At 45.0% G+C, this 13,023-nt stretch overlaps 2 protein-coding genes across 6 annotated transcripts in view; one reads left to right on the forward strand and one right to left on the reverse strand.

The window, feature by feature from the left end:
* MKKS (McKusick-Kaufman syndrome) overlaps positions 1-13,023 on the reverse strand; it is a 59,217-nt gene that overhangs the window by 45,796 nt on the left and 398 nt on the right. Inside the window, exons 1-2 of one of the 5 annotated variants that reach the window (XM_030196326.1) lie at positions 12,554-12,665; positions 9,962-10,078 (exon numbers count right to left, since the gene is read on the reverse strand). The exons of 2 other annotated variants lie outside the window; for them this stretch is intronic. The gene's annotated coding sequence lies outside the window, so the exon portion shown is untranslated. Of the gene's footprint in view, positions 1-9,961; positions 10,079-12,553; positions 12,666-12,795; positions 12,852-13,023 lie in introns of those variants that run through there. 2 more of the 5 variants (XM_030196327.1, XM_030196325.1) reach the window with 2 other exon arrangements.
* The window catches only part of SLX4IP (SLX4 interacting protein), a 236,464-nt gene continuing 236,349 nt past the window's right edge, over positions 12,909-13,023 (forward strand). The window contains 1 exon segment of the mRNA XM_030196329.1: positions 12,909-12,992. Within this exon segment, the coding sequence (XP_030052189.1) occupies positions 12,990-12,992 (3 nt within the window). The 5' untranslated portion in view covers positions 12,909-12,989.

Here is a 13,023-nt window from a genome sequence, read left to right on the forward strand (position 1 = left end):
AGACAACACTACTGAATCAAAATCCTAGCCGAGTAAGCTGTTAACAGTGTCGATACTGGGGACCCAACCTGGCAAGCCACCAATTTGTTGACGCAGATGGTTCAACATGGCCAAAGAAGCTGCTGCTGATGCCAAGGGGATCTGGGCTGAGAATTTGCTACAGTCACCAGCTGGGCCCTTATGATGAAGCTACAAGCCCAGACCTTCCCCTACCTTTCACTAGAGTGCTGGGAGTAAGGTGGGGGGTAGGGTTAGAGTTAAGGGAACATTTGCTGTTAGCAAATGAAGATAGTGGAAAAAAGTATAAGGGGAGGAATTATAATGCCCGGAAGAGAGTGGTTGAGGTCTACAAAATCCTGACTGGTGTAGAATGAGTAGGAGTAAATCGATTTTTTACTCGTTTCAAAAGTACAAAGACTAGGGGACACTCAAGGAAGTTAACATGGAAATACTTTTGAAACAAATAGAAGGAAATATTTTTTCACTCAATGAATAGTTAAGCTCTGGAACTCTTTGCCAGAGGATGTGGTAATAGCAGTTAGTGTGTCTGGGTTTAGAGGGTTTGGGAAAATTCCTGGAGGAAAAGTCTATAGTCTGCTATTGAAACAGACATAGGAATCAACTGCTTGCCCTGTGATTTGCAGTATGGAGTGTTGCCACGATTTGGGTTTCTGCTAGGTACTTGTGACCTGGCTTGGCCACTGTTTGGAAAACAGGATACTGGGCTAGACCCAGTATGGCTACTCTTATATTCTTATGTTAAAGAGCAAATAAAAGTAAATGAAGAGAAACAAAAGGTTAAATTACATCTTACCCGATAGTTTTCTTTCCTTTAGTCCTGCTAAATCAGTCCAGACCAATGGGTAGTTGTGCCCATCTACCAGAGGAGGAAACAGAAAGTAGATCCATGTGATTCACCCTCTTAAGGCCTTGTGCAGTATACCGCCTAACTAAACCATGGTGCTCCAGTCTGAACAATTGGGCAAATGAAGAAGAAAAAAAAAGAAAAGAAAAAGAGTGACATTTGGTCTTCGCCATCATAAGAATGCAAACAGGATGCAAATCCTCAACTGACTTCCAGCTATTTCACTGAGTCAGGAATGGTGCGAACAACCTGTAAGACACTAAATCAGACAGACATATCTTCCACTAGCAGAAATCTTACCGAGACACACTCACTGCACCCACATGACTGGAGAAAGGAGGTACCCCCTCCACTGACAGCCAGCTGGTGCTTTGAGCCAGAAGAGACCCACTCTGGTCCTTACAGATAAAGCAGGCCTTCAATCACCTAACATGTCATTATTCCACAGAACGATGCACTACTCCAAAAATGGAGAATGAAAAGAAAAACATCGAGAGAAAACATATCTGAAAAATAAAATGAGACAAACAGGGAGGGAACTGAACTAGTCTGGCAGGACTAAAGGAAACAAAATTATCAGGTAAGATATAATTTAACCTTCCTTTACATCCTTGCCAGACAAACGGGATGTGACAAAGCAGTTCCTTAAATAAGGTGGAACTACCTCCGTGGGTAAAACTGGAATAACCAGAGAAACATAACCCAGAGGGAAAGTCATCTGTCCATGAATCTAGACTGGGGAACCCAGAAATAAGCAAGTTCAACCCCCTAAAGCTGCCAGTGGCTGCCATAAATGGGAGAAATGAATCCCCATCCAACATCTACCAGCCACTGAGCTTGACCAAGATACCACCAGAGGAGCATAGAGGCATGTAGTCACTGAGAAATCAAAGGTGAGATAGCTCAACTAGAAAGCAACGCAAGAGAGAACAATCTAAGACTAGAAGGCCCAGAAGAACCAACCCCTCCTGTGTCCCCTGTGCAATAAGCCCGGTTAGTAGAACAGATCTACACCTCAGACAAATACAACTTGCCCTCCACCTAGCATTGGAGGTTCACCATAAAGGAAACAGAATAATAGAATGAGATGTCGACCCCTGAAAAGTCCTGCTGACCTGACAGCTAGGTCATATAAGACAGAACTGCTGTCAAGAAAAAGCCCTTCCATTAAAATAATAATAATAAAGCAGCAAGTTAAAGGAAACAAAAGAGCTACTGCTCAGCAAGAGGCGAGCGTGGCAAGGACAACCCAACTGACATCGCAACGAACTTAGACCAGAAAGAACTCTGAAAACTAAGGAAATCCACTGAGTTTGATTCCCACTTCAGGCACAGGCAGCTCCTTGTGACTCTGGGCAAGTCACTTAACCCTCCATTGCCCCATGTAAGCCGCATTGAGCCTGCCATGAGTGGGAAAGCGCGGGGTACAAATGTAATAAAATAAAATAAGATTGAGCACACTCAGTGGTGTGGCCATGGCCAATAATATTGCGGCTAGCACTAAACCGCTGGGCTGAAAATGCCTGCAGCATAGCCAAAACCACTGCCATGAGGAAAAGTCCAGATGAAAGCCCAAGCACTGGTCCAGGAAGAGGAGGCTGAGTCCGACAGACACCAGACAGCAAGGAAGTCCTCAAAGAAGAAGCCAAGCAGACCTCTGCCAACCCGGATCAGGCTGGCCTGAGGGGGAAAAAATAAAGGCAAATGAGAACAGGCTACCAGAGATCAGAAGAACCAACTACTAGCCCCAAAGGATAAGAATTGCAGATTCAATGGAAATCACTGCAGTAGGCTCAAAATATCCCTCCTATGACGAGCCGCCCTCCACCGGTGTGTGTGTGTGAGAGTGAGAGAGAGAGAGAGACAGCCGCAAGCAAGACAACACCCTATAGCCCAGACTACAGCAGACGTCCACCACACTGACAAGTAGTTGGCCTAGGCAGCTACCAACCCAACGAATCTCATCACTGTGAAAAGGCAAAGCTGTCATGAGCTAAAAGTATGCTGGAGGACATCCATGCCAAAGAAGAGAGACATCTGGCCAAGGAAGAGCAGACAGTGATCCCAACCTGCTGGGATCAATGAGGGCATAAATCCAGCCACCACCTGCAAATCAGAGAGAGTGGGAACCCCTGAAGCCAAAGCAGAGCACAAACCTATGCGGCCCACTGAGAGAGAGCTCTGACCCACTGCTCCCTAGGAGACCTCTGCTGTGTCCAATCCCCTGGGATGTCAGCAGAGGAAACCCAGAGCCAAAGTCTGCCACTCTGAAGTTGATAAGACTGCTGTTATTGCAGAATCAGTCGAGACAGCCACACCCCTGAACAGAGGCGCATGAAGCCATGAAATACCTTAGGTGCCTGCCCACAGCAAAAAGGAGCCTGTTACCACCACGGAAACAAGGAGACAGCTATGCACCAAATAGAGGTCTGTACACTGAATCAAAAATATTGCTGCTGCTGCTGCTGCTGCCACCACCGTAACCGAGAAGAAGCATTAGCAACTCAGAAGACTGCTGTACTTGGGACAGAGTGGAGAAGTCTGCAATGTAGGAGACAGTAGAATACTACAGCTGCGATATAGAAGAGATATCTGCAACTCAGAAAAGAGGAGACTGCCACAGCTGCGACCTAGAGAATATCTGAAACCCAGAACACAGAAGACTGTTGCATATGACACCCAGAGGAGACGCTGGGAAATCTGCAGCTGTGACTTATCAGAGGTGTCTGCACCGCAGAAAAGGCGAGCCTGCTACAGGTGCAAAACCCCAGTGATGCTGCAATGCACAAGAGAGGTGACTGCGGCAGCTGTGAAATCTCAGAGATGCCTTCCATGTAGGAAGTGAGGAGACTGCTGTATATGTGACATACAGGAGCACAGACGACTCCAACCTTGAAGAGAGGAAACACCGCCAATGTGACATCCCAGAGACACAAGCCACTCAGAAGTAAACAGGCTGCTGCAGCTGCTAAATACTGGAGATGTCTGCAACTCAGCAGTAAAAAGATTGCTGCAGCTGTGAATCACCAGAGATGTTCTCAACTAGACAAGCACTGACTGTTGGTGCTGTGACATACAGGAGTGAGCCGGCACTCCAAACAGAACGCCGAAGCTTAAAGGAGCTGTCTGCCACTTCGAAAAAAGAGGCAACTGCAGTAGTTGTAAAATCCAGGTGGCGTCTGCCACTCCGAAAAAAAGAGGCAACTGCAGTAGTTGTGAAATCCAGAAGACGTCTGCAACCCTGCTGAGAGCAGACTGCTGAAGACGTGCAAACAAGAGGCGCCTGCAACCCTAAAGAGAGGGGAAAAGAGAGGCAGCTGCTGTAGTCGTGAAATCCAGGAGAAGCCTGCCATGCAGAATAGATGTGGCCGGTGCAGCTGAGCCATCCAGGAGACTTCTGCACAGAAAGGAGATTGCTGTCGCACCGAAACAGAGGAGGGGTCTGCAACCCAAATGAGAAAAAAAACGCTGCAGCTCCAACAAACATGCGAAGTCCACACCCGAGAAAAAATAAGACATCTGTAGCTGCAAAATTCAGGATTAATTGTCCAAAACGAAGAAAGGAGACTGCTGGTGGTCTGAGAGCCCAACAACAGAGAAGAAATCTCAGGAGCTCCACACCCACGTAAGAATTTCCACCCCTGACAAGGGGAAGATCGCAGCAGTGAAGAAACTACCAGGATACAGAATAGCCAAAACCTGCACTACTAGATGACTAAACAAGCCCTAAAGAGTGTCCATTTTGCTCAAGGGAATTCGGGTAGGCCCCGACACCTGCAGCAGCCCTAAGAGAGGGAAGAAAAGAGCTGCAATTGAAGGCACAGCGACTCCCACAGCCTGAAGACCCAGATTGTCCCAAAGGAGCGCACAAGAAATGGCTGGGAAGAGGCACACAGCTCAGCCATGGTTTTTTTCTTTTTTAAACGGAGAAGTGCTCACTAAAGAAAAGAACTGCTGCGATTGGGAACCGAACGGAGCAGGGAACATTCCCAGTCCAAAAGAAACCCCCAAGAAGAAATCACGGAGGCCAGATGCTGCACAACGAAGCGCCTCAGAGGCGGTAAACTGCAAACTTCCGTCAGTGCTGCAGCTCAAGCCAGAACCCCGACATGCAATGGCGCACAACAAAAATAAAAATGAAGCAGCGACTCAGGAGCAGCTGACTGCACAACTCTATATAGGCAGCTAAGTTTGCATGGGACATCCAACCGCCAAAGGAAATGGAGCATGGCAACTTACCTTTGTTTAAAAAAAAAAAAAAAAGGGTCAATAAGGTCCTCCAAACTGGATCCACTGAAAGCAGGGAGGTAAGTAGGGCAGGGACCAGGCACTACTGAGTTTGACCCCCAGCGCCAAGCATGCATTGCAGCACGAATGGAAGCCTCCATCATTGTGAAGATCACCGCTCAACTGTCACCCAGGTATCCCCCCAGGCCAGGAGCCGACTGAGAAGCACCAGATGGGAGCTGTGTTTACCATCCACCTTCCGCTAGAGACAGAACATACTGAGTGAGCTTTCTGCAGCTGAACAGGACCTTAAGAGGGCGAATCACATGAATCTACTTTCTGCTTCTGTCTCCATCTGCTGGTAGATTGGTACAACTACCCACTGGTCTGGACTGGGAAGGATTTAAAAGGAAAGGAAAGAAAAAATATCTAAAAACGATTAAAGAAATTCCCAGGCTATTAAAAATGGTGGTGTGTAATTTTTCTAAATATATTTGAATCCCTGTTTAGTATCATTAAGTACACTATATAACTGACAAAAATTTTACATTAAATAAGCCTGGTTTAAAAAAAAAAATAAAATAAAGAAAAATAAAGAAAGAAAGGACAGCCTCTAGTTAACAGAATGCTTACATTTCAAAGAGAATTTCTCTCAGTGTCACTGGTGTGTTGGGAAGCTGTACTTGATAAGCACATCATATACCAAAATTATACAGACTGACCAGTTGAAGGCCCTATTTTATGAAAAATGCTGCATTTTCTGTAAAGGCGCTGACCAATGAAAATGTTTAACAAGCACAATCTGGGCAGAAAAAAAAAAAACACTGACCCTCCATTCAGGTGCAAGTTTGCTTACTCAGAGATTGTGGCAGCAGTAAACCAGCTGTAATCAGTAACCTCTTTTCAAAAAACTTAACACCTAACTACAAAATTAAACACATATTTTCCACTATCCAAACAACACAATCATATCATAACAGAAATAAAATGTGTAGGAATTAAACTAGCTTAAGCACAAATACCACTTTTTCTACTACATGAGAATTTGTTATTGCTCTAATCTCACATTAAATCTAGGAGCCAGCCCCAAACCTTAGGAGCCAGTAGTTGAGATCTCTTTCACTTCTCCTTCCTCACCCAACAATGTCCAGTAGCTCTCTTAAAACTGATGTAGTAAGGCTCTTTTCCTATTCTGTGTCCATCAGCAAAGAATCTTTAGTAAATCAGTCCCTTAAGATGCCTCTGCAAATCATTGGCAGAAGCCAGAATTCTCCCTTCCCAAAGAATGCTGTCAGGTGTGTGATAGCATTGACTGTACAGTGAGGCAAAAAGGCAATTGGTTGGGTCGCTGTGAGTCTCTCTCTCATAGAACACCCCCCCACCCTGACTTCATCCAGTCTCTTTCTTGCTCATACTGCCCTCCCCCACAGCCTCACCCATATTTCTCTCACCTTCTCTGTCTCATAAGTCATTACCAGGCAACTGAGCTGTGAAATCTGCTACCTATTGCCTATGTCTTCCTATGTGCACAGATGACACAAACTGAATCTCTCAGCTCTGCACTGCAATTTGGTCCTCTATAACAGTGCAAGAAGGTTGTGAAGTCTCGTGGTTTCAAATTCCAAGAGACTTGAAACTCTGGGATTTTCCAAACTTCCTGCACCACATGGCTCAAGTTTATAGAGAGCCGAACTGTGCGTTTATGTGTGAGGAACCCCCCCCCCCCCCCAAACAACCCAGCATTCAGAGGTATGAAATCCCAGGTGTCAGGGTGCAATTTCTAAGTGCCATACAGGGGGATAATCGAACGGGGGCGCCCAACTCTAAGGGCGCCCATCTTTAAGGACAGCCCCGTAAAGGGCGGGGCAACCCATATTATCGAAACAAGATGGACGTCCATCTTTCATTTCGATAATACAGTCAGGGACGCCCAAATCATGAAATTTACGTCGACCTTAGAGATGGTCATCCCCGGTTTTCGGTGATAAAATGGAAAGCGAGGACGCCCATCTCAGAAACGACCAAATTCAAGGCATTTGGTCGTGGGAGGAGTCAGCATTTGTAATGCTCTGGTCCCACTAAATGAATGGAAAAAACCCTTCCCTTACCGATCCGGAAAGGAACGGGCATGCATGAAGGAAATTGCATGCAAATGAGCTGCTCGCTGTTAGCTCACTTGCACACATTTCCTTCCTAAGGATGGGAAGCTACGGCAGTTGAAGACGTCCTTCCCTGTGACGGCAGTTGAGGATGTCCAAAATGTGGATGTTTCTGTGAGAAGGACATCCATGCCTTTGCTATGCCTCCGACACCCTTTTTATATATTTATTTGGATTTTGGATCACAAGTAGCAGCAGTGGGATTTGAACCGGCCACCTCTAGATTGCAAGACCAGTGCTCTAACCACTAGGCCACTCTACTCCCTTGAAATTTGGCCATCCCTGTGGGGGGCAGTTGAGGACGTTCAAAATGTTTGAAAGAAGGACATCCACGCCTTCGTTATGCCTCCGCTAACACACACATACCTCCCCCCGCAGGGACCTGCATAGTGCCCCCCCCCCCCCCCCACAGGGATGGCCAAATTTCAAGGGAGTGGAATGGAGGAGTGGCAGAGTGGTCTAGTGTTTAGAGCACTGGTCTTGCAATCCAGAGGTGGCCAGTTCAAATCCCACTGCTTCTACTTGTGATCCAAAATCCAAATAAATAAATAAAAAGGGTGTCGGAGGCATAGTAAAGGCATGGATGTCCTTCTCATAGAAACATCCACATTTTGGACGTCCTCAACTGCCGTCGCAGGGACGGAGGCATAGCGAAGGATATACTCTAAAAAAAAAAAAAAAACAGTTTTTGAAGTTGTTTTTTCGGGGTGGGAGGTGGTTAGTGACCACTGGGGAAGCCAGGGGAGGTCATCCCCAATTCCCTCAGTTCGGGCACCTTTTTGATGCTTGGTTGTGAAAAAAAAAACAGACCAAGTAAAGTCGGCCAAATGCTCGTCAGGGACGCCCTTCTTTTTTCCATTATCGGCCGAGGACGCCCATCTGTTAACCACGCCCCGTCCCGCCTTCTGTACATTGCTGACACGCCCCCTTGAACTTTGGTCGTCCCCGCGACAGAAAGCAGTTGAAGACACCCAAAATCGGCTTTTGATTATGCCGATTTGGGCGACTCTGGGAGGACGCCCATCTCCCGATTTGTGTCGGAAGATGGGTGCCCTTCTCCTTCGAAAATAAGCAGGATAGTGACCTGGTTCCCTGGATTCCCTGGTTCCCTGGATTTGTTCCCTGGATGTACAGTTGAATAGTTGATGTGATGGGCAGGCTGGATAGGCCATATGGTTTTTATCTGCTGTTTTAACAAATATTTAAAACAGCAGATAAAAACCATATGGCCTATCCAGCCTGCCCATCACATCAACTATTCAACTGTACATCTCTTCCTCAGAGATTCTCTGTGCTTGTCCCATGCTTTCTTGAATTCAGATACTGTCCTTGTGAAAGATGTAAAAAGACTGGAAGCGGTGCAAAGAAAAGCTACAAAAATGGTTTGGGATTTGCATTGCAAACCGTACGAGGAGAGACTTGCCGAACTGAACTTGTATATCTTGGAGGAAAGGAGAAACAGGGGTGACATGATATAGACGTTCAAATATTTGAAAGGTATTAATCCGCAAATGAACCTTTTCCTGAGACGGGAAGGTGGTAGAACTAGAAGACATTGAATTGAGGCCGGAGGGGGGCAAACTCAGGACTAATGTCAGGAAACATTTTTTCACGGAGAGGGTGGTAAATACGTGAAATGCCCTCCCGCGGGAGGTGGTGGAGATTAAAATGGTAATGGAATTCAAACACGCGTGGGATAAACACAAAGGAATCCTGTGTAGAAGGAATGGATCTACGGAATCTTAGCGAAGATTGGGTGGCGACGCTGGTAATTGGGAAGCAAAACCAGTGCTGGGAGGAATTCTACGGTCTTTGCCCTGATCGTGGCTGAATAGATATGGATGGGCTTGAGTGTAAATTTTAAGGGGCTTCGACATTAGCTTCAGAACTTTTAGTACAGGAACAGTGCTGAGCAGACTGTCTTTTGGGGAGACTGGATGGACCGTTCGGGTCTTTATCTGCCATCATTTACTATGTTACTATATACTTATTTGTATATAATATACTGCCTTTCAGTGGCTACCAAGTGGTTTGCATACTAACAAAATTAGAAAAGAAAGGAACTACATTCCAAAACAGAAAACAAAAGAGGTGAAAAAAAGACGAGTGGGGAGAAGATAAGAACTGGCCATTGACAATGCATATCACCACACACACCAGATGGCCCCCAAAAAGGCTTGAGAAAATAAGCAGGATTTTAAAGCAAGTTTAAATTTAAGGTAGGAGAACTCAGGACAAAGAGGAAGTGGGGGAGTGTTTCATAAAAACAGTTAATGACAGAAAAATGCACTTTGGTGTTATCTAGGTGACATCACAAAACTGAGGGGATTGAGAGGCAATGATGAGCGGCAGAACAGACAGCACTTGCAGAAGTGTAGGGAGAAATCAGTGAGGCTAGATCCTAGATGAAGGGTTTTGAGAGTCAGGTAAAGAAATATTTGCTTACATTATTCCTGAAGCTACATTCTTTTTGCTCTCTATTAACCTTCATTCCGCAGCCTCCTTTCCATCCAAAGATACTCTTGTGCATTTAAATGTCTTTATCATATTTCCTCTCTCGCCTTTCCTTCAGAGTATATGCTTAAGTCTTTTGTCTGTCCCCATATGCTTTATAACATAGATCACTAATCATTCTGGACCAACTCCATCCAGTTTGTATCCTTTTGAAGGTGTGGTCTCCAGAACTGCATACTCCAAAATAAGGTCTCACCATAGCAATCAGCTTTGGTAACTTCCAGAAGAGAACATAGGGCAAGTATTGAACTCTTTCATGAATGCTTTTGGTTCCACAGTTACCAATATTCCACATGCCCCTTGCTGGCGTATTCTGGAAAAACATAAGAATAGCCATACTGGGTCAGACCAATGGTTCATCTAACCCAATATCCTGCTTCCAGAAGTGGCAAATTCAGGTCACAAGTATCTGACAGAATAATACATAGTAGCAAGATTAATGCTACTGATCCTATGGAAAAGCAGTGGCTTTCCCCATCTCAATAACAGACTATGGACTTTTCCTCCAGGAACTTGCCCAAACCTTTTTAAAACCCATATACGCTAACTGCTACTACCAAATCCTATGGCAATGAATTCAAAATATTCCCTCCTGTTCATTTTAAAAGTAGTACCATGTAACTTCCTGCAGTGTCTCCTAGCCTTTGTTCTTTTTGAAAGAGAAAAAAAATATTGAGTCACATTTACCCATTCTACACCACTCTACATGTTTTGTTGACTTCTATCATATCCCCCCCTCAGCCGTCCATTTCCCAAGCTGAAGAGTCCTAACCTTTTACGCCTTTCCTCATATGAGAGGATTTCCATCCACTTAATCATTTTTATTACACTTCTTTGAACATTTTCTAATTCTACTGTATCTTTAAAAAGGGTTCTAGGGGTGATCTGGGAAATTACTGACCGGTAAGCCTGACTAAGGTGCTGGGCAAAATAGTGGAAATTATAAAGAATTAAATTACAGAACACATAGACAAATATGGTTTAATGGGACAGAGTCAGCATGGGTTCAGCCAAGGGTAATCTTGCCTCACCTATTTGCTTCATTTCTTTGAAGGCATGAGTAGAGAGGTGTGGTAGCCGTGTTAGTCCACTTTCAAAGGTAATCAATAGAAAAAAAACAAAATAAAACATGAAAAAGAAAATAAGATGATACCTTTTTTATTGGACATAACTTAATACATTTCTTGATTAGCTTTTGAAGGTTGCCCTTCTTCGTCAGATCGGAAATAAGCAAATCTTGGTAGATGACAGTATATATAAGTGAAACATCAAAGTTTACAAGGTAACTTTAAAACAATACAGGAACGTAAGACCTTTGAAGTCAGAATGATTAAATATTTTGACACCCACCACTACTACTACTACTACTTAACATTTCTAGAGCGCTACTAGGGTTACGCAGCGCTGTACAAATTAACACTAAGGACGGTCCCTGCTCAGAAGAGCTTCAATCTAAAGGACAGGGCTTAACAAAGATCTGGGTTTTCTAGCCCATTATAAGCCATAAAATTGTAAATTGTACTGTTTTGTTTGTCACTCTCCTGTCCCCATGCATATCCCCCTGTCTCACCTATCCACCTCCATCCCCATCCTGTGAGATTGTCACTGAAATGCTTTGATGTCTCACTTATATATACTGTCATCTACCGAGATTTGCTTATTTCCGATCTGATGAAGAAGGGCAACCTTCGAAAGCTAATCAAGAAATGTATTAAGTTATGTCCAATAAAAAAGGTATCATCATATTTTCTTTTTCATGTTTTATTTCTATTGATTGATTACCTTTGAAGGCAAGAAAACTGAATGCGGATAGAACTCAGCTCAAATCCGTGCAAAAATGCATGCACAAACTTTCTGCTTACTATACACAGGATCACAGCATCTTTTTCATTCCAAGAGCGTTGTTGTTTACTCTTATGTTCTTATAAGCTTTCAATTAAAAACAACTTATCCTCCCCTTTGTAAGAAGTACCTATTCAACTGGAATAGCTTTACAATTTTTACAGATGAACAACGCACAGTTAGTCTCAAAATAAACCAGCAGGCTTAGCTTTGAAAGACAAGGGCGCCTATCTTTCGACACAAATCGGGAGATGGGCGTCCTCCTCCCAAGGTCGGCCAAATTGGCATAATCGAAAGCCGACTTTGGGCGTCCTCAACTGCTTTCCGTCACGGGGATGACCAAAGTTCACGGGGGAGTGTTGGAAGAATAGCGAAGGCGGGACTGGGGCGCGCTTAACACATGGGCGTCCTCAGCCAATTATGAAAAAAAGAAGGGCATCCCTGGTGAACACTTGGCCGACTTGGTCCTTTTTTTTTTTTTTTTACAACCAAGCCACAAAAATGTGCCCTAAATGACCACCGGAGGGAATCAGGGATGACCTCCCCTTACTCCCCCTGTGGTCACTAACTCCCTCCCACCCTAAAAAAAAAAAATATTTTTTTCCAACCTCTATGCCAGCCTCAAATATACCCATCTCCATGACAGCAGTATGCACTTCAGGCAGGCGGACCCAGGCCCACGACCAGGCCCATGGCTTGGATTTGGTCGTTTCTGAGATGGGCGTCCTCAGTTTCCATTATCGCCAAAAATCGGGAACGACCATCACTAAGGTCAACCTAAATGTTGAGATTTGGGCATCCCCGCCTGTATTATCAAAACAAAAGATGGCCGTTCATCTTGTTTCGCTAATACGGGTTTCCCCGCCCCTTTGCGAGGACGTCCTTAGGAAAACTTGGGCGCCCCATTATGCCCCTACAAGTCACACACACATTCGACTGTACTCACACTCTCACAGGCTGAGCACTCCTCCTCACACACATTCGGGGCCAAAATCCCCTCTGTATGATCTTGCCATTTCTGCACCTTCCACTCTCCTCCTTGTCCGTGATAAGGCACCTCTCCACCCCCACCCCACCCCCCCCCGATGAAATTGATCCTTGAGATCGCCCACTAACAACCCGTCCCCGATGATACACGATAAAACCACTATACACATCAAACAACTTCGCTCTCCCTACACATCCCACCTTGCCGGAAATAGGAAGTTGCGTCAGAGAGGAAAGAGCAGCATGTCCAAATTCTGCATTTTCCTAGTAGAAAAAGATAGAAGCCGCTGCTGCCCCGCTATACTTTGCGACTAGTTGAGGCGGATGCTGCTCCGGTACAGAAAAAAAAAAATAACTGAGATGGGTGGCCTGGGTATGTTATGCGAGTTAAATAAATGGTAAGTGCTCGCGCACGATCTGAAGTACGCA

The sequence above is a fragment of the Microcaecilia unicolor genome, chromosome 3 (genome assembly GCF_901765095.1).
Source record: "Microcaecilia unicolor chromosome 3, aMicUni1.1, whole genome shotgun sequence".
In the NCBI taxonomy this organism is placed as follows: domain Eukaryota; kingdom Metazoa; phylum Chordata; class Amphibia; order Gymnophiona; family Siphonopidae; genus Microcaecilia; species Microcaecilia unicolor.